Raw genomic sequence first — 22,781 nt, forward strand, 5'->3', positions numbered from 1 at the left:
ACTCCCTCAGTAATGTACTAAAGTCAAGTTGGATTATGTGAACAAATCTCTGGGCAGCATGATGGTGCAGTGGTTAGCAGTGCTGTTTAAAATAATCAGGTATACCATGGTACATGATGCCAGTGGCAAGGCATGTAGTATATGGCAGGTGTTAGACAATGACATTCATTGTCCTGGTATTGAAGTTAAGACATCCATGGCTGCAGTAAGACAGTTTAACGAACCAAGAAAAGGTATCAGTGATGTGTATATCAAATCTGATCTCATGCTTGAGGAGGATGTTGCCAGGTGTCAGCATCGAGATAAGGAATGGAGTGAAAGTTGGAATCTTGAGGGGTACTTCAGAAGAGTGAAGGAATGGCAAGAAAAGTCGGCTACATTTGCATAGTTAGGAATGGAACCACGTGAGGCCATCTTTGGGAGTCCCTGTCTAATAGAACATGGTAATATTAATAATGGTTCGCGTTTTTAAAAAAAGTCTTCCATACATATTAATATATTGCATCAACATTCCATCAATGGTAGAACAATACTGCATTTAAATTATGGAAGTGGAAAGCTCTTATAAATGCAGAATCTCAAATGTGAAATGTGGTGATTTATTTTGAAATGTAGGCAATACAGTGCTCATGCATTTGATGGTTTAGAATAAAATTATCAAGTCAGAATTTTACTGACACAAATCAGGGTATATTTAAACAAAAGATGGAAATCACAAATTACAGTTTTATTTTGTAACTGAAAACCTATCCAAATACAAATAAATAATTGAATACATTTTGTAAATGCGGTTCATACAGATCTGCAGGAGGGCCAAAGAAAATTCCAGACTTTTATCTTGAAATTCATTACATTAAATAGCTGAGATTGCTGTACAGTTGACTGTTGAAAAGAAAAGAAACTTTCACCAAATTTACAGTCTTACAGGTATTTACAGATAGAAATGGACCATTAAATACCAAGATTTAATGTAGATGCCACACCAGAATTCCTTGAAATTAACAGTAGTCAAAATACATAAGAGTACAGCAAACTTTCACCATCCAATGTTATACACATGTATGCACATTTTCTGTATGTACATTGTATTGCCCCTTTCTCTTCCTCACAATCTGACATTTAGAAAGTTTTTCCAATAACCATGCACAGAACATAAATGGTCAAATTATTCACATGAAACTAACAAGTTCAAATGAATCCCCACAGAATCAGACAACATGAAATTGAGGAACTTACAATTTGTTTCCCATTTCGGAGCTACTGAACCAATGCCCTTCAGACAGGGACAACTTGGATTCGCTTTCCAAAGCTGCTGACATCCCCCTCTCAAAGTATTATTGTGAACATGATTGCATTTGCTGTTTAAAAACGTTCACAAATTATTTTCACAAATCAATTTACATGCGAACCAAATACTACCTATTTTGCTATTACAAGAACTGATAGTACATTTGGTGCAAATGTACTCTTCAGTTCTTAAGATATAACCGATTGCTAGTAGAAAATTAACTGAAGAAATCAGTGTTTTTGGCAATAAACAAGATCTGAGAACCAAGAGGACAACCACTAGCAAGCAGCTGAAGGGTTTGAATTTGTGCATTAATATCAATGTTCTGTTTTTCCAAAAATAATGTTCTCACTATAATAGTTTTCTACATTGTATCTGTAAACTGCAAAGAGATTGAGATTTTAGAGCTGGTATTAAATTTATTGTTCATACAGGGTCAAGATCAAAAGCACGCAAGTGGTGGATTCTGGAAAACAAACGGGACATGCATCCCAGATTTTTTATTAACTACTGTCGAACATACATTGATGTGATGGTTTAACACGTCCATTTTGAAGCTGTAATACCCCATAGTTCTGCAATCTAAAGATAAAGCTAAAAGCCTCAGGAAAAATAAATATTTTCTCTTGCTGTTTTGCATAATGTATGAGCTTGCCTCCGCAATCCCCCTTTATCCCTTTGGTTTTTACCAATCACAAAACCAAGGCCCAAGGCAAAGAACAGGGTGTAGAGGTCAGAAAACTCATTTCTATTTTGAATACTCTGGATGCTGCAAAGAAAGCCATTTGTTTCCCCACAGATTTAGAAGTCTTTAGTTCTTACTTACATGAAACAAATGAGAGATCTTCAGCAACTTGGAGGCAATATTAACTTGATCTATGGAGCAAACGTTTCTTACAAATCAATGACAATCACACTGCAACAACTGTTTTTTTTAAATCTTTGTATAATATGGATTTTTTACATCCTCAATTGATAATATGAATTCTTACACAATGCATTTCCATTGTTGTGTTTTGTACATTCAGACTCACAAGCTTGACTAAGGTGCAAAGCTATCAGCCATTTCAGAAATCGTTCAACAGCAGTCATACACATACAGCAGTTCTCTGCTTATTTCTTCATTAATACTTTACCACCAATCTACTAATAAAACAGATACAATGCACAAGTAGATAAAAACATTTTAAATGCATGTGATTTATAAACTTTCTTCTGTGTGTGATATATCTCAGTGCTAATTAAGTTTTTCCTCAAGACCATTTTCCCTATTCTTACCCGAAGACATTGACTAAATGATTCCACAAGTCGCAGATACAGCCTGGTATCTTACCTAAGTGGTGGAATTTGATTGAGTGTAGGCAGGCTGTGAACAGGGCATCATAAACAAGCTCAATCTTGTCCTCAGCTAACACATGAACATTTCCAGTTAGGACTACAGATAGCCATCAGAGCTGCTGCATGCTGACTTTCCACGCTCAATTTAAGTGCCCACATCGCTGCCCTGGAATGAGATCGATTAACTCATCACAGACTGGGGATCGAACCTGGGACCTCGCTGCTCTTTGTGATGCAGCTTCACTGGACATATTTGTTGACCCACTGGAGAAGACACCCATCAATGAAATTCATCAAAAATTCCTGAAACTTCTAGGATTGAGCAAGTCCTGCACAGCTCCAAACATGACTAATTTAAACATTGCACAAATGTATAATAAATATACCGTTTCCACAATCATGAGAAAACAGCACTGTATTAGAGGCTCATGACTTCATGGAGTTATGTACAATTCATTTCTTTTCCTAGTCCATTTGTTGAACAAAATTTAATTTATAAATAAACACAAAAAGAAACACATTACTTTTGCTTCAAATGGTTTAGTAATCCTGACCTGGATAAATGTTAATACCTTGCAAACAAACAATATTCAGTTTCTTGTACAGGGTAACTTTGATACTGTGATGCTTTCTTTCAGATTAATTAATCCTATGGTTTTAGATTTGAAAAAACATTGCTGTGCGTTTTGGTCTCAGTTGTAATTATGCTTCAAATTCATTCCTATTTAATGAGATGGAGTAGAATGCAGGTATTATTTCCCTCCGTACATTCGATCAATGTCTGCTAGGTAGTGGGTTTTGAGCTCCTTCCGTTTCAATTTGAAGGCATCAGTGACCAGGCCCGTTTCTGGAGTCCATGGCTCAGGACTCAATCTAACTTTCAATGGAATTTCAAACTTCTCCAATCTTGCTGCAAACACAGACACAAAATATAGAGTTAAAATACAGCAATAGGAATTATATAGATCTGAATATAAGGGCAGCACGGTAACATAGTGGTTAGCACAATTGCTTCACAGCCCCAGGTTCGATTCCCAGCTTGGGTCACTGTCTGTGCGGAGTCTGCACGTTCTCCCTGTCTGTGCGTGGGTTTCCTCCGGGTGCTCCGGTTTCCTCCCACAGTCCAGGTTAGGTGGATTGGTCTTGCTAAATTGCCCTTAGTGTCCAAAAAATTGCCCTTAGTGTTGGGTGGGGTTACTGGGTTATGGGGATAGGGTGGAGGGTAGGGTGCTCTTTCCAAGAGCCGGTGCAGACTCGATGGGCCGAATGGCCTCCTTCTGCACTGTAAATTCTATGAAATTAATACATTTGTGTTACATGGGTATTATAATTTTGAAACAGGAAATGCTTGACCTAACTATCCCACGTAGGTATTTACCCTCCACGAGAGCTCCCAATCTCATGTGCCCATATTCCATTAATCATCTTTGCTTCAACACACTTTTAAAAATGTTGACCCTGCATTCGAGCATCACTCGAAGCACTGAGATATTATGGAATCCACTGCCAATTTTTACTTCAAGTATAACTTCAACACAATCAGGATGTGAACTACTCTTGCTCCTAGGTTGCCACATTGTTTCAGCTCACTCCTAAGGTGATCAGAGTTTGACTCAAACTTCAACTTCCCCATCATTACAGAATTCACAGGCAGTGAACGGCACAGTGGTTAGCACTGCTGTCTCACGGTGGCGCGGACCCGGGTTTGATCCCGACCCCGGGAGTTTTGCACATTCTCCCTGTGGCTGCGTGGGTTTCATCCCCACAACCCAAAGATGTGCAGGGTAGGTGAATCGGCCATGCTAAATTGCCCCGCAATTGGAAATTTAAAAAAAATAATCAATACAGCATTCATTATCAGGGACAAAAGAAATTACCATTTCCCATGGCCCGTATAAAATTCCTCCTTTTGCAAAGCATTTCAACTTTCAGGAATTAGATTTGCAGCATGCAAGTTACAGCAATTACACTTTTACTTAACAATACTGTGTCCTCAAGAGACACCCATTGGAAGTATTAAAAATAGAAAATAGGAGTAGGCCATTTGACCCTGCGAGCCGACTCCGCCATTCATTACCATCATGGATGATCATTCAACTCAACAGCCTATTCCCGCCTTTCCCCATATCTTTTGATCCCTTTCGGCCCCTCCCCCCTCCCCAAAAGCTATACCTAATTTCTTCTTGAAAACATACAGGGGGGATTCTCCAAAATGGAGGCTAAGCGTTCGCGCCGTCGTGAACGCCGTCGCGTTTCACTACGGCACGAAACGGGCACAGGGACGACCGATTCTGTCCCTCACAGGGGGCCAGCACGGCGCTGGAGCAGTTCACACCGCTCCAGCCTCCCTTCCTGGCGCCAAATGGGCACCGCGCTAACCCGCGCATGCACAGTTGGGCCGCGCCAACCTGCGCAAGCGTGGGGGACTTCTTCAGCGCGCCGGTCCCTACGCAACATGGCGTGGGGGTTCAGGGGCCGGCAGCACAACAAAGTAGGCCCGGGAGGGGGGGGGGGGGGGGGGGGGGGGGAGTGGCCGATCGGTGGGCCCCGATCGCGAGCCAGACCCCATCGGAGGCCCACCCCGGTGAAGGAACGCTTTTCGCCACCCCACATGCCGCCCCCCCCGACCCTTCGCGCAGAGTTCTGCCGGCAGCGACCAGGGGTGAACTGCACCGGCAGGACTCTTTTTTCCGCGCGGCCGCTCGGCCTATTCAGGCCGGAAAATCGGCAGCCCCGCCGATTCCAGCGGCCCGCACTGCGTCGGCGCAAATGGCGCCGATTCTCCACACCTCGGAGAATCGCCCGCTGGCGTCGGGGCGCGGTTGCGGCGATTCTCCGGCCCGGCGCGTGGCTCGGAGAATCGCACCCACAATGTTTGTCCTCGACTACCTTCTGTGGTAACGAATTCCACAGGCTCTCCACTCTGGGTAAAGAAATTTCTCATCCCAGTCCTAAATGGCTGAACCCCATATCCTCAGACTGTGACCCCTGGTTCTTGACACACCCACCATCGGGAACATCCTTCCTGCATCTACTCAGTCTAATCCTGTTAGAACTTTATAGGTTTCAATGAGATTCCCATCTCTTTCTTCTGAATTCTAGCGAATATAATCTTAACCGACTCAAACTATCCTCATACATCAGTCCCACCATCTCAGGAATCAGTCTGATAAACCTTTGCTGCATTCCCCCTACAGCAAGAACATCCTTCCTCAGATAAGGAGACCAAAACTGAACATAATATTCCAGGTGTGGTCTCACCAAGATCCTGCATAATTTCAGCAAGACATTCCCGTTCTTTTACTCAAATTCATTCGCTATGAAGGCTAACAACCATTTGCATTCTTTGCCACCTTACTAAGTCGCTTGCAAAAGAAACACTGTGAAAAATGTTGATAGTTAACTATGTTGCAACCTTAAAATGATACCAGAAAATAAAAGTCAACATCTTCCACATTCCCGCTGGATATTACCCCTTTTCTGAGATTTCCTGCAATTATTGCCAATTCCTAAAATTACAGAAGTCTGAAGACCTGCACATCCAGACATAGGAACAGCTTCTTCCCCACAGCGACAAGACACCTCAACGACTCCCCCTCGGACTGATCTATTCCCTGTAAGAACACTATTCACGACGCCCTATGCTGCTCTTGCTTGTTTGCTTGTTCTGCACTGTAACCAATCACTGTTTGGCGATATACCATTTGTCAATGTTCTCTGTTGATTATTCTTTTGTCTACTATGTACGTACTGTGTACGTTCCCTCAGCCGCAGAAAAATACTTTTCACTGTACGTGGGTACATGTGACAATAAATCAAATCAAATTAATACATGGAGGAATGAGATGTCAAGCTTGTAACAGTTAATTTTCAATGCCAGAGAGGTATAACGGCAGCAATTAATATCACAATTTTAAAAGGGAACAAACTGATACAGACAAGGCTCAATAGTTCCTATCTACCGCACTTTATGCCATTCGATGTATTTCAATGAGGCAGACAAGATGTTTCGGAAAAGCTAGCTGCGGAAGGAGGGGGATGCAACTGTAGCCAAGGCCCGGAGGGTCGTCCCCTTGTAGGAGGCCGCCTCCATCCGCACGCACTCTGAATTGGGTCTGTTTACCCATCAAACGATTTATTTTAAGCAAATAGAAAGCACGTGCATTTGTTCTTTGAAAATGTATTTATAAATATATATAATTATATATTTTATTTGTATTTGGGAATTACAGCATGCAGCAATAACAGAAGTATTTAAATTCAGTTGACAATTTCATCCAGTGACAACTTCTGCAGCTAGCTTTTCCGAAACGTCTTGGGCGCGATTCTCTGAAATGGAGACAGAGTGTTCGCGCCGTCGTGAACGCCGTCAAGGTTCACGACGGCGCGAAACGGCCCCTATCCCGACCGATTCAGGACCCGAAAATGGGCTAGGAGCAGCGCCGCGTCATTTACGCACGGCAGGCCTTGTCACCGCGTAAAGGCGCCGCCGCATACATGACACGGCCGGCGCCCCATAACTGGCGTCACCCGCGCATGCGTGGTTGCCGTCCTCCCCGAGTCCGCCCCACAAAAAGATGTCCGACGGATCTTGCGGGGCTGCGGAAGAAAGGAGGTCCTCCTTCAGAGAGGCCGGCCCAACGATCGGTGGGCACCGATCGCGGGCGAGACTCCATTTGAGGCCCCCCCCGGTGCAGGATCCCCCCCCCCCCTTTGCAGGCCGCCCCCCAGCGTTCCCGCGCTGTTCCCACCGGCAGCGACCAGGTGTGGACGACGCCGGGGGAACCCGCTGTTTTGGGCATGCCGCTCGGCCCATCCGGCACTGAGAATCGCGGGGGTACCGGTGAATCGCCATTTTGGCTGTCTCGGGCGATTCACTGGACCACGCCGCGCAAAACGCGATTGTACCGATCTGGCCGCTTCCGTGAATCGCGGGAGGGTGTCGGACCGGCGTCGCGGGAATATTTGGCGACCCAGGCGATTCTCTGAAACGGCGCAGGAGCAGAGAATCGCGCTCCTTGTCTGCCTCATTGAAATACAACAAATGGCATAAAGTGCGGTGTACAGGAACTATTGAGCCTTGTCTGTATCAGTTTGTTCCCTTTTAAAATTGTGATATTAATTGCAGCCGTTATACCTCTCTGGCATTGAAAATACACATCAAGCCCAGTGGTAGCAGCTACACTGAAAATGTGGGGCCAACTACGATAGCACTTTGGGCTGACTAGGATGTCCCCCATCGCCCCCATCTGCGGCAACCACAAATTCCCCCCAGCCATGCTAGACTCCACCTTTAGGAAATGGAGACGGGACGGGGGGCACACTGACAGTTAAGGACTTTTATGTAGGGCACAGACTAGCGACACTGGACAAACTGATGGAGGAATGGGAACTGCCGACAGAACAGGAAATGGGACACCTGCAAATAAAGCACTTCCTCCGCAAAGAGACAGTAGGGTATCCCGGGGCCCCGGAGACTACACTATTAGAAGACCTGATAAATACCGACAGTAGAGAAGGGGGACTCTGTGAGAATATCGATGGACAGCTACTGGACAGAGCCCGAACACCACTGGACGAGACCAGATTGAAATGGGAGGACGAACTGGGAACAGAAGTGGGGTGAGGACTCTGGAGCAAAGCACTGAGCAGGGCCAACTCCACCTCCTCCTGTGCAAGGCTCAGCCTCATGCAGTTCAAAGTGGTACACAGAGCACACCTGGCCAGAACCTGAATGAGCAGGTTCTTCCCGGAGGTGGAGGATAAATGTGAACAGTGCCAGAGGGGCCCGGCCAACCACTCACATGTTCTGGGCTTGTCCCAAAGTTGCTGGGTTCTGGACAGCCTTCTTCGAGGCAATGTCCAAGGTTGTGGGGGTGAGGGTGAAGCCATTCCCAAATGTGGCAATCTTCAGGATATCGGATCAGCCAGAGTTACACATGGGGACGAGGGACGACGCCCTAGCTTTCGCTTCCCTAGTCGCACGCCGAAGAATCCTGCTCAGCTGGCGATCAGCAGCACCACCCACAGCTGCAGACTGGCTTGCTGACCTCTAGGAATTCCTCTACCTGGAGAAGATTAAATATGCCATCCGAGGGTCGGAGGAAGGCTTCCTAAATGCATGGGGGCAGTTTGGCGGCCTGTTCCAGAACCTGTTTGAGGCCACCAACAATGATGAGATAGGAAGCGGGAAAGTTAGAGAGAGGAAAAAGAAAAGAAAGACAAGGGGGGACCATAGGGAGGGAGGGGGGGGTGGGGGGTGGGGGGGAGATGGGAAAGAGCTGGAGAGACATAAAAGAGACAACCTGGGGGGAGGGGGCAACACCCCGCTCCCTAGCCACAGGGGAAACACAGCCAAAGCCGATGGGCGAAGAAAAGAAGGGGGAGGGAGAAAGGGTGGGAGGGACCGCACACCGAGCCAGATAGCGACAAGACTGCATATAGGAAAACTCAAGGGAAGGAAAAGGCAAACCCGTATTGCACAGTGAATGAACACGACCAGCAATATACATAATTGTTTATAACTCTTGAAAATACCAATTTAAAAAATTCTTTTAAAAAGCAATTGTTTGAAAGTCACTATATGAATTGTTTTATGGATCATAAACACTCACCCAATTTTTGCCAATGTCACATGCTACTATTTTTTATTATTTCTATTACCATAAAACTCTCATCACATCTACTACTTTTGATCTAGAAGGGCAATCTCCTGTGCTATAGGCAATATCCTTAAACTATAGATAAATATTAACCGATTCAGTCATTTTGGAACATTAACCCCTTCTTTTGATTCAAGATTAAATTTGGATTGGCCACTCCAATGGGGCAATTATCCAAGCTCACCTACTGCAGCAGCATCAGTAATTTCTCTCAGCACCTCTTTCTCCATTTCTGGGCGGTTACAAATGTCATTCCAGCTTCCTATAATACCCTTCTGTTGAGCCAAAGCCAATAGCTGCTTCTGATTGGGCACCACAAAACAGATGACATAAGACTGATCACTGAAAAAACAAAAACAAAATAAATCCATTAGTCTGAATGGGGATGATAAATCTTTAAAATTAACCAAAAGACATGAAATTGAAAAAAAATTAACACAAAAAATGTAATTTCACATTATCAATTGCATCTGAACATAATTTACATAAAGCGGAAGATATTTTCCAGCATTCCTAGTATGCCAGTTTCACAATCATGCCAAGGAAGACACTACATTTGATCTAAAGAAGTTGAAACACAGGGACCCATATTCTTCTTCATCAGGTCATCCAGTGGCATCTGCCATCAGCTAAATTCGCCCTTGCAAAATTAGATATTTTCAGTTTTTATATGACAGGTTGCTGAAAGTTAGAGTTTTTACTGGCACAGTGAGGGGAACTTGGTATCTGAGCTCTGAGTGAATAGGATAAGCAACTGCGTATCTCCTTAACCAATCAGACTGAAAGATTATGGAATGGACAGCATAAGGACTGAGACAGACAGACATTCAATGTCAAATCAGATACAGACGAGAAAGACTGTAGACAAAGACAGAAAAGGTGGTGAGTTTAGTTCATATCTACAGCACAACTACAGCAACTTCATGCTATTCAAAGCATTCCAATAGTGCGACTCACATGATGCCGAAACATCTGGGAGAGCAACTTCTGGATTTCCTCACCTGAAATGTTTATAACATTTGCACATATGTAACAGCGAGTGCCAATTTTCTCACTGTTATTGTGACAACAAATGATGGTCCAATATTGCCAGTCAGAGATACGAGGCAGAATTTCTTCAATTGTATGTAAGCAAATGGTCAAATTCAAGTGCTGAACAGAAGGAAAAGGGAAAATGGCCTACAATGCTCCCTTTGGACTACCCTGGCTTTCCTGTGAAAGGGACAATGAATTTGGAGGAACATTGCCCTCTCCCTTAAATCACCTTCCAGAGGCGACAAATAAATCAGCTCACCAAATTATGGCTTCTATATAAAAAAATGTAAATTTACTTTCAATACCTGCACCCGAATATCATTTAGAAGGGAACACAGCAATTTGAGCACATTGGACATTTTACTCAGAAAGCAGTGTGCTTTGCATAATTCTTACCTGTTTGCGTAGGCACAGATATTATCTATTAATGGGCTATTCTTCAAAGCAGACTCCACCTTTCCCAGGGCTACATATTCTCCAGCCTGCAACTTCACAAGATCTTTCTTGCGATCTACAAAAATAGATCATTCCACTTATAATAGCAACTTTTAAACATAAAAACATTTTGCAAGAAAAGTTCATTCACACCATCTGAATCATCATCTGTCCTAGGAGGGCAAAAATGGTTTTGCCTGAAACCACAGCAGTTCCCCTCACTTGTTGTCTTCTGATGCCCAGCTGCTGTTAGTGGTGGAGATTGCTGAGGCTGCAGATTCTTTCCAAGGTTTCCTCAATCAGAAAAAGCAGCAATAATTTTACTTCTAATTACTAATAAGGAATCTTACTATGGGTGGCAAGGGCACAAAATGCGTTAAAAGGTTCATTGAAGTAGAGGGAAAGGAACATTAGTGGGTATATAACAAATGGTTGATCTGATTTTATTTGTTACACACCACCAAAGATTTAAAGCTTGCCCTGTATCATGGACTGGTGTAGTAAGCAGAATATGCTTTGATGTGTTTGTAAATTTAAAGCACTCAGTTTTCTGGTTGCTAAAGACTGATCCTGAACATTTTTAATACTGTCACACAAAGTTGACAGCATGCTGCAAATTATTCTTTCTTAATGTATGAACCTTATTGCTAAGAGTTACTCTTGCATCTTAGAAATAGCTACAGTAACGTTATCTCAATATTTCTTGGCCAGCTTCTTAATTTTCAGACCCAGTGGGCTTGGGAACAGAATGGAGTTGAATACTTTGGAAACATTTGCAATAACCAGGAAGAATTGGCTAATCCCTTTGAAACATTTTCTTGGAACTTCCCTGGAGGTGTTGGCATTTGCTTGCATGAGGCAAATTTGTGATCTAATGGAATGCATACAAAAGGACTGTTGCCTGGACGTCAGTCATAGGAATGGTCTTTCTGCCTGTCATGCTACCATCTGCTTTACCCTTGTTTTGCAATCAAATATTAGAAGTATAAAGTTAATGGAATTCTTTAAAACATGATCCAAGAAATATATAATGCCTAGGAAAGCATAGAATTAAGTAGGGTTTCCTTCAGAGGATAAAAGATAAGATGGGAAGGTTGGAGGGTCAAGTTCATTTGCCTCATGTGACCCTTAACTTGATGCCTTATCTAAACCCGGATATGTATTCAAAAAAGGCAAAATATGGCTTTCTACTGATCAGTATAATGTATAAATGATGCTAAGGATAGACAGTATACATATTTAAATAAAAAATAATGGACATGATTCTCTGGCCTCCAAGCTGTGTGTTTCTTGGCGACAGGAAGAGGCGCACCATTCACTGGCAGCAGGATTCTCTGCCCCCCCCCCCCCCCTTGCTGTCAATAGGAATTCCTACTGAAGCCGCCCCACACCGTTGGGAAACCCGTGGGCAGAGGTGGGTTATCCGCTGCCAGCGAAAGGCCAGAAAATTCTGGCCAACATGTTTCACAAAATGGTAAAAAGTTTAATACAGAATTGGGAAGAACAAACTGAGATTGAATTAACATTTGCATAAAAATATTTGCAGCAGATCCAAATTGCCCATTATGCTTTATGAGACCATGTTGAAGTAAAACAGCTGCTTCCAGATGTTTGCTGACTTTAGTAACAAAGACACAGCATGAAGAAAGTTTGACTAATTCCTGAGGGCAAGTCTGAGAAATCAAACATATGGCAATGTTTTAGTAGGAGCACTTACATTTCTCAGAAGGGCACAAGGATTTAACTACTAATCAAATTTAGCATTTTTAGTTGTTGAAAAATACATTTTCCCAAGATTACATGACTTGTAATTAATTGGCAGTAACCCAATGGAAAAAAAAACACTATAAGGGCACCCAAAAGACTTACTGATTTCAGAGGGAAAATATCTTTTAAACAAAGCTTCGAAATAACATTTCCACACTTTATATAAGTTTCTTTAATTTAAACTAATTGATACAATAAAATTATGGGCTTGATATACATCAGAAACGTTATGGCTGAAATTCATATGAAATTAAATGAAATGAAAATCGTTTTTGTCACAAGTAGGCTTCAAATGAAGTTACTGTGAAAAGCCCCTAGTCGCCACATTCCAGCGCCTATTCGGGGAGGCTGTTACGGGAATATGCTATATTATCTACGAGTTCTTCAGATACTAACCAATGACCTTAAGGCATCCATCATCTTGAAATTCACCGATATCTCCAGTGCAAAACCATGCCTGTCCATCCTTATCTACAAAATAATCTTCAAGTGTTTTGGATTTATTCTTGAAGTATCCCAGAGTAACATTTGGGCCACCAATAAGAATTTCTCCTCTGGCATGTGGCTTGTCATATACTGTATATCCACCTGGTCAAGAAGAGAAGAGAAAATATATTTTTTTAAAACAGATTTTATTCTAAACAATGCATGCAAATTTGAGGCAATTCTGAAGTTTTCATACTGAGGAGCACATTACTGGGACAAACCATGTTACAGTTATGAAATAATAATAGACACAACCGGGCAGCACGGTGGCACAGTGGTTAGCAGTTGTTTCACAGCTCCAGGGTCCCAGGCTCAATTCCTGGCTTGGGTCACTGTCTGTGTGGAGTCTGCATGTTCTCCCAGTGTCTGCGTGGGTTTCCTCCGGGTGCTCCGGTTTCCTCCCACAGTCCAAAGATGTGCAGGTTCGGTGGATTGGCCTTGCTAAACTGTCCGTGTCCAAAATGGTTAAGTGGGGTTATGGGGATAGGGTGGATGCATGGGCTTGAGTAAGGTGTTCTTTCCAAAGGTCCGTGCAGACTCGATGGGCGGAGTGGCCTCCTTCTGCACTGTAAATTCTAATTTTATGACAACCACAGTCTGACTTTATTACTGCCACTCTTTGATCAAATCCAGGATTCCTTTTTGATAATACATTAATGACTTTAATTAGTTCAGGAATAAATCCAAGTCAATCAAGGCACTCATTTTGGAGAAATGCATACATAAAAGGGCATTTAAAAGAAAAATCAAGATGGCACTTTTTGTATGGAATTTTAATAAAACAGATCATCCTTCAACACCACTCCTCTGTTGGCCAGCTGAATTCGAAGACCCTATTCCATTTCTACCAATCAATTCTAACCAGGGAATCAATTATTCCCACACTGTCACTTCTGTAGATTCACCAGCTCCTTTCTGGGCACAATTTAACACTCAAAAAACAGAGTCCCATTTTAGGGGTGAATTGTGGGGCATTTCTTGGAGACTGCAGCATCGAGAATGACCCGCTATCAAGCGGGACTCTTATTTTGGCCTCAGCGAGGAACGCCCCGCCAAGGCCTCACTTCTTGCAGGAAGTGATTGGGCACCATTTTAAAATTCCCTGGCATTTCAACCCCTCTCGGCATTCCCTCCGTGACCTCTTCCCTCCGCGACCCCCCCCCCACTGCCTTGTGACTCCCTCACCCCACCTCTTAAGTACGAGGCACCCCCGAGCTCGATCCCTGGCACGGGTAATCTGTCACAGCACCAAGGGGCTGTGGTGCGCCAGAGTACCACCCTGCCCAGTGCCTTTAAACAAGAACCTCACATTAGTTGGCTTTCTGTGAGAGTGGGCAACCCATGCAAGTTCTGTTAAATTCCTGAGCCATCATTAAATCCCGGTGGGCTCAAGAATAACTGGTCTCAGGCAGCTCCACCGGATATATCCAGCCCAACTGCCATCTTATCTGCTCTGGTAGACTCACTAAATTTTGACCCTTGTCTTCCACCTCCACCACAAACACAATTCGCTAACTACAAATTCTATCCCACATACTGGCCAATGTCTGAGGCTTAAATAAACTGTTTGCAATCTCGATATCCTATGTGGTCCTCAGCTGAATTCCACCAAATTATTTTTATCACCACTAAGACTACCACTTCCGTACCCATGTCTTCACCCCTGCCATAGCTCATCTGTATCCATCTTTGTCATCTTTAATCACGACTCCTGCAGTGCTATCTTGGCCGGTCCACCATCTTGCACTTTCCACAAATGAGCTCATCCAAACCTCTGCCATCTATATCATAACTTGCACCAAGTCTTGTTCCCATGTCATCCTTGAGCACACTGGCTCTGAGTCCGTCAATATGTGGATTTAGAAATTCACATCCTTGTTTTCAGTTCCCATCATGACCTCTTCCCACCTCCGTAGCTTGTTCCAGTCTTACAACCCTTCAAGAGTTCTGCACTCTTCCAATTCTGGCCTCTTATGCAAATGTTTTTTTATCCACTCCACCGCTGACAGCTGTGTCTTCTGGTGTTCTGGCCCTCAGCCCTGGAATTCCCTCCCTAAACATTTGCACTTCTCTACCTCCTTTAAACTACTCCGATCTCTTTGACCAAGCTTTTGGTCACTTATCTGAATTCCTCCTTGGGTATGGCTCTGTTAAATTTTGTTTGATAATTGCTCCGATGAAGCACTTTGGGATGTCTTACTTCATCAAAGGCACTACATAAATGCAAGAGGTTGTTGCTGTTGTGCCGTGAATTATAATGCATAGCTGGAAGCAAATACAAATGCGTACGGCCATAAACATTCCAATTCTTCCATGAAATGTGTGCCACAAAATGTTGATCTTGGGTGTAACAAACCTGGAATAAGATTTAAATTCTAACTGGGCATTCCTGTTCTTTCATTTAAAATAAGTGGCTTTGCTCACCTTCTTCCCAGTTTTTTAATGTAATCTCACTACAGGGCAGTGGAGCTCCCACGCGACCAGTGGTGTAGTCAAACACTAAAATCAACAAAAGTTACTTGAATTAAATTTTTTTAAATTGTGATGATGATATATTATTATACACCTTTAAGACAATTAAATATAGACTAGCTTGCAAGGTAACCAATATCTACATGGAACTTCTCGCAGCGTTGCATAATTACTGACATTTCAATACCATTAACAAGAATGAAAACAAAATTCAAGATGATTTGGTTCCCCTAGTTCATTTCTGCATAAAAAACTATGACATCATTGCTCTATGCAAGAAACGTTTTATGAAAATAAAAAGGAATACTTCAAAATCCAACAGAACTACAATGAAAAATGCTGAAAGAAACTCTTGATAGAACTAATCCACTTGCAAGTAAAATATATCCAATGTCCAGATTTTACTGATTACACAAATGACATCAGTGTGAATATACCAAACACTTGCCAGAGTCAAGCCTATTCCTTATACATTTTCACTAACAGATTTCTACTTTTGCATGTAAGACTATCTTTCTTGGAGTTACGGTCGTTGGGGGCAGAAGAGCAACGTACAGATCAGCTGATCAAGGGAATGAAAAAATCCTTTATTTACCTCCAACTTTATATATTTCTCTTTATATGCAATTTGTTCCAAATAATTTATCAAGTTACATTCAAGAGCTGATAAAAAAAAATTGAAGAGAATACCCAGAGATCTTTGTGTACAATAGGAAATGGAAGGCAACAGCAGCACTTAGAGGAGGAAAATAACACTACCGTCAAGATCCGTGACATAAGTACATTGATTAGCTGTTCAACCAAACAGACTATTCTTGTACTTGACAATCAGGATAGCTAACAATGGCTTGAAAAGAAAGTCCATATCAATGGGGCTCCTCACGATTGTTGATTGAAGTGTTCCCTGTACTTTACAAGTGGAATCTTGGGTGTGATCGAACTAAAACAAAAAGTCCTTCTTGTGTGGAATCATTTCAGATCTTGTAGCGCCGGGAATGACCCCGCTATCTAATGGAACTCTGGCTGTTTTTCTTTGATGGCCCGGCAGGGAACCCCCCCACAAAAACTGCACTTAGCGCTATTTCCTGCACTGAGGAACTCCAATGGGCGGTGCTCCACAGCGCAGGAGTTAAAATTGGCCAGTGTGCCAGGCTGGCAGTGCCAAGGTATCTGGGTGGCACCTGCAGTGCCCAAGGTGCCACCCTGCCCAGAGGCTGACCACCTGGGGGCCCCCTCCCCCCAAAGTGCCGATTTGCCTGGTCTCCATTTGTGGGGACCAGTACTGAACGGTACCCAGATGGGGTCGCCTCCGCGAGGCCAGTATATCCCAGGTTCTTAAACTCACTTAGCTGCCCATTGTGGGCTGAATCCGGAAAGCTACATTTCACGAGATATGGTTAGTTCTCGCTAGGTGTAAGGACCGTCAGGAATCTTGGGGGAGGCGTCTCCCAGGGATCTATCGGCCTTGTTGCACCCCGATTCTGACAGGATGCAGTTGGTAGATCGCACCCCTCGTCTATCTACTATTGTCCATTATCCACCAGAGGGTAATCAGTATGACTGACAGATGAAGTTTCATTTTACGTGGAATCTCAAAGTCTTTTAAAAAAATATATATTTATTAAAGTTTTTTAACACAATTTTTCTCCCTTACAAACAATAACCCCCCCCCCCCCCCCCCCCTGTAACAAAAAAAAAAACGAGAAATCACGCAGAGCAAGATATATACATGGCAAAATGATATATTTACACAGCTTTGTACACTGGCCCTCACCCGTACGTGCCAGTTTCCCCAACCCTTCATGTTATCTCTTGTTCATCCACCCTCCCAGGCAGTCCCCCTTTCCCCCTCCCCTCCCAGGATTCCCCCCCCCCCCCACCAAGGTTGCTGCTGCTGCTGACCGACCTTCCTCTAACGCTCCGCGAGATAGTCTAGAAACGGTTGCCACCACCTGTAGAACCCCTGCGCAGACCCTCTCAAGGCAAACCTAATCCTCTCCAACTTTATGAACCCAGCCATATCATTTATCCAGGCCTCCAGGCTGGGAGGCTTCGACTCCTTCCACATTAGCAAGATCCTTCGCCGGGCTACTAGGGACGCAAAGGCCAGAATGCCGGCCTCTTTCGCCTCCTGCACTCCCGGTTCGTCCACGACTCCAAATATTGCTCTCCCCCAGCTTGGCTTGACCCGGACTTTCACCACCTGAGATACTGCTCCCGCCACTCCTCTCCAGAACCCCTCCAGTGCCGGGCATGACCAAAACATATGGACATGGTTCGCCGGGCTCCCTGAGCACCTTCCACATCTGTCCTCTACCCCAAAGAACCTACTCAACTTCGCCCCCGTCAAGTGCGCTCTGTGGACCACCTTAAATTGTATCAGGCTGAGCCTGGCACATGAGGAGGAGGAATTAACCCTACCTAGGGCATCAGCCCACAGACCTTCCTCGATCTCCTCCCCCAGCTCCTCCTCCCATTTACCCTTCAACTCTTCTACCAGCGCTTCCCCCTCTTCTTTCAACTCCTGGTGTATTTCCGACACCTTGCCCTCCCCGACCCATACACCCGAGATCACCCTATCTTGAACTTCTTGTGCCGGGAGCAACGGAAATTCCCTCACCTGTCGCCTCACAAAAGCCCTCACCTGCATATATCTAATGGCATTTCCTGGGGGTAACTCGAACTTCTCCAGTGCCCGTAGGCTCGCAAACGTCCCGTCGATGAACAGGTCCCCCATTCTTCCAATCCCCGCCCGATGCCAGCTCTGGAACCCCCCGTCCATCTTCCCCGGGACAAACCGGTGGTTACCCCTGATCGGGGACCACACCGATGCTCCCATTGCACCCCGGTGCCGTCTCCACTGGCCCCAGATCTTTAGCGTTGCCGCCACCACCGGACTCGTGGTATACTTTGTCGGCGAGAGCGGCAGCGGTGCTGTCACCAACGCCCCCAGGCTCGTTCCTTTACAGGTCGCCATCTCCACCCTCTTCCATTCCGCCCCCTCTCCCTCCATAACCCACTTGCGGATCATCGCCACATTTGCTGCCCAGTAGTAGCTCCACAGGTTTGGCAGCGCCAACCCTCCTCGGTCCCTACTGCGTTCCAGGAACCCTCTCCTTACTCTCGGGGTCTTATTCGCCCACACAAACCCCATAATACTCCTGCCTACTCTCTTAAAAAAGGCCTTAGTGATCACGATGGGAAGGCACTGAAACACAAACAGAAACCTCGGAAGGACCACCATTTTGACCGACTGCACTCTACCCGCCAGCGAGAGCGGTAACATGTCCCATCTTTTGAAATCCTCCTCCATTTCCTCCACCAACCTCGTCAGATTCAGTTTATGTAGGGTCCCCCAACTCCTGGCTATCTGGATCCCCAGATACCGAAAGCTCCCCTCAGCCCTCCTCAGCGGTAGGTCCCCTATACCTCTTTCTTGGTCCCCCACCTGTAATACAAAGAGCTCACTCTTCCCTACATTGAGCTTATAGCACGAAAACTCCCCAAACTCCCTTAGAGTCTGCATGACCTCCACCATCCCCTCCATTGGATCCGCCACGTACAGCAACAGGTCATCCGCATATAGCGACACCCGATGCTCTTCTCCCCCTCGGACCACCCCCATCCATTTATTAGACTCCCTCAATGACATGGCCAATGGTTCGATCGCCAATGCGAACAACAGGGGGGACAGGGGGCACCCCTGCCTCGTCCCTCGGTACAGTCGAAAGTACTCCGACCTCCGCCGGTTCGTCACTACACTCGCCATCGGGGCTCTGTAAAGGAGCTTAACCCAATTGATAAACCCTACCCCGAACCCAAACCTACGCAGCACCTCCCAGAGGTACTCCCACTCTACTCGGTCAAAGGCCTTCTCCGCGTCCATAGCTGCCACTATCTCCGTCTCTCCCTCCTCCGATGGCATCATTATCACGTTTAAGAGCCGCCGCACATTGGCGTTTAGTTGCCTGCCCTTTACAAATCCCGCCTGGTCCTCGTGGATTACCCCCGGGACACAGTCCTCGATCCTCGTGGCCAGCACTTTTGCCAGCAACTTTGCATCCACATTGAGGAGCGAGATCGGCCTGTACGATCCACATTGCAGTGGGTCCTTGTCCCGCTTTAGGATCAAATAAATTGTCGCTTCCGACATTGTCGGGGGCAGGGTCCCCTCCTCTCTTGCCTCATTAAAGGTCCTCACCAATAGCGGGGCCAACAGGTCTGCGTACTTCCTGTAGAACTCCACCGGGAATCCGTCCGGTCCCAGGGCCTTCCCTGCCTGCATGCTCCCCAAACCCTTGCTCAGCTCCTCCAACCCAATTGGTGCCCCCAAACCAGCCACCTCTTGCTCCTCCACCCTGGGAATCTCAGCTGATCTAGGAATCGTCTCATCCCCTCTTCCCCCGCCGGGGGCTGGGATCTGTACAGCTCTTCATAAAAGGCCTTGAATACCTCGTTTATTTTCGTCGCACTCCGAACCGTTGCTCCCCTTCCATCTTTGACTCCCCCTATTTCCCTCGCTGCCATCCTCTTACGGAGCTGGTGTGCCAGCATCCGACTAGCCTTTTCCCCATACTCGTAGGTCGCCCCCTGCGCTTTCCTCCACTGTGCCTCCGCCTTCCCTGTGGTCAACAGGTCAAACTCCGTATGGAGCCGTCATCTTTCCCCAAGTAATCTTTCCTCCGGGGCCTCTGCGTATCTCCTGTCCACTCTCAAAATCTCCCCCACTAACCTCTCCCTTTCCATACTCTCTGTCTTCTCCCTATGAGCCCTAATGGAAATTAGCTCTCCCCTGATCACCGCCTTCAACGCCTCCCATACCACCCCCACCTCCCCGTTGTCGTTGGCCTCCAAGTACCTTTCGATACACCCCCACTTCCCACACACACCACCTCGTCCGCTAGCAGTCCCACATCCAGCCGCCACAACGGGCGTTGGTCCCTCTCCTCTCCCAGCTCCAGTTCCACCCAGTGCGGGGCATGGTCCGAAACGGCTATAGCCGAATACTCCGTCCCCTCCACCCTCGGGATGAGCGCCCTACCCAGAACAAAGAAATCTATCCGGGAATAGGCTGGAATCTCAAAGTCACATGAGCTAAAGAGTCAATGATGTAAAAGATGCCAATTCCCCCCAAAAATTAATATGCACTTTTGTCATTTAGATATGCAAATATATTACATATGCAAAAACAACATCAAGATGATTTCACACTTTTAGCCTCAAGTAATATTCTACTTCGAGTGGCTTGGCAAAATAACTTACATTACACCAAACGTCAGCCACTGATTTGAGTTTCCACTAGTTTCTCACTGCTCGGGGACAAATAGTAATCAAACAATAATGCCATAAATTAACATGATCCAAATACATTTCTGTCTTTGAACACAAAGAAAAAATTAACAAAGCAGCTCGCGATTTAAATTTACTTACAAGAGAAGATGCCTCTCTATCTACCTTTGTCAAATGGGTTTTCATATTTTAAGACAATGTTTGAAGACACTGAACAAAACTGACAGCTACTGAAAGGAACAAAAAATCCCCCAAAATGACTAACCATCGCTAATGGTGCCTGCTCCACAAGTCTCTGTTAATCCATAACCTTGTCCAACAGGGCAGCAGAAGCAGATATTCATAAAAGTTTGTGTGGATGGTGACAGCGGAGCACCCCCACATAAAATGAGCCGAGTCTTTCCTCCTAATAACGAACGTATTTTTCCAAAGATGAACCTACAGAAGAAGTGAAATGTCAGCATTTCTTTTCCCAAGTATCTGCTAGTCAAATTAACAACTAATCAACCTCTATAGGCAATTTAGAAGCAATACAATTGGACGAATTGGACTGGACAGCTAAGAAAACTTTACGAGCAATAATAGAGAAATTATAAGAATAGAAACTTATACTGATAAAATGTAACAAGAGATTTGACAGTTGGGGATTGGATTAAAGAGGATGGGTATCAGGGAGGAGAAGGCTTTCCTGATGAGTAAGCTTTATGGATGATTTTCAAAACGAGGAACAAATATAGCAAGTATAGGGGCTTAGGAAAGGCAATGTATAAGAGACTCTCACCAATGGTAAAGCAGGGGCGGCACGGTGATGCAGTGGTTAGCACTGCTGCCTCACGGCCCCATGTCACTGTCTGGAGTGTGCACATTCTCCCGGTGTCTGCATGGGTCTCAACCCCACAACCCAAAGATGTGCAGGACAGGTGAATTGGTCACACTAAATTGCCTTAGTTGGAAAAAAATAATTGGATACTATAAATTTATAAATAACAATGGTAAAGCAGAGGGAATGGACAATAGCAGAGGCCAGGAAGAAATTACAATGGAAGGGATTAGCAATGAGACATTTGAGTTGATACATTAGGGATGGGTGAAAATAAGAGGTCCGCAAGGACCAGTGAATGAGCTCATCACAGATTCTATGTTCTGTGGAGGTCAGGAAGCAGGCTGAAAAGAGTATTGGAAAAGTAAAGTCTGGAAGTGGCAAGATCACGGATGAGTATTTCAGTGGCTTGTTGCAACATAGAGGTAAGGCACTTGGAAAGTGGAAGTAGTTAGTCTTGGACGAAATGCAAGCTTTGGAGCTCGATTGAGAGCTGGCAGAAAAGTGAACTTTTGTACCGTTGTGCTGAGACTGGGTTTGAGCAAACATCCAGAAAGGAGAAATATGCTATTGGGTTGGGGACAGAATTTGTCCTGGGCGGCAAAAAGGATGGCTTTGGTCTTTCCAATGTTGAACTGCAAAAAAGCTCTGGCTCATCTACAGCATAATTTTATTCAAGATTTCAAAGCAAAGTGCTGTGTTAAATTAACATTGAAGCAAAATTGTTTTTGTTTTTTTAAACTCCACTAATTTATATGATATTAAGTGTATAGCAACAAGATATTGTCATAGTCCATGAAAAAAGACTGAAAAGAATTTTAATGTATGTTTTGGGCAGAAGCTTGCCAGAAAAGGAGTAACATGGGCAGCCTCATTGGGGATTAGCCATTCATTCACACGGGAGAAGTGATTTGAATATAAGTTGAGCAGTTATTCTGCATTTTATAAACACTGACGAATTTAGCAGCAAATATTTGGACTTTCAAAAGGACATCTAACTAACGCCTTGATGTTGCCAAATAGTTTGATCTCAGAATGAGGACAAAGGAACCAGAAAATTAGCCAGGCTCTCAGGGTTGAATGGCCTACCCCTGCTCCAAAGTCCAATGTTCCTATGCTGCATGGTGGCTGATACAAGACCATGGCACTCATCTTCCATTTGAAACAGACAACCAGACTACTTAAAGGA

The 22,781-nt window shown here is 44.8% G+C and overlaps 1 protein-coding gene across 3 annotated transcripts in view; it reads right to left on the minus strand.

Moving 5' to 3' along the window:
• Positions 1–708: 708 nt before the first annotated feature.
• acsl3a (acyl-CoA synthetase long chain family member 3a) overlaps positions 709–22,781 on the minus strand; it is a 170,964-nt gene continuing 148,891 nt past the window's right edge. For all 3 annotated transcript variants that reach the window (XM_072474530.1, XM_072474529.1, XM_072474531.1), the window contains 6 exons: positions 21,038–21,210; positions 15,436–15,510; positions 12,922–13,113; positions 10,720–10,834; positions 9,473–9,630; positions 709–3,536 (listed from right to left, as the gene is read on the minus strand). In XM_072474530.1, coding sequence (XP_072330631.1) covers positions 3,379–3,536; positions 9,473–9,630; positions 10,720–10,834; positions 12,922–13,113; positions 15,436–15,510; positions 21,038–21,210 — 871 coding nt within the window. In that variant the 3' untranslated portion in view covers positions 709–3,378. The remainder of the gene's footprint in view (positions 3,537–9,472; positions 9,631–10,719; positions 10,835–12,921; positions 13,114–15,435; positions 15,511–21,037; positions 21,211–22,781) is intronic.

This window comes from Scyliorhinus torazame, chromosome 14 (assembly GCF_047496885.1).
Source record: "Scyliorhinus torazame isolate Kashiwa2021f chromosome 14, sScyTor2.1, whole genome shotgun sequence".
NCBI lineage: Eukaryota > Metazoa > Chordata > Chondrichthyes > Carcharhiniformes > Scyliorhinidae > Scyliorhinus > Scyliorhinus torazame.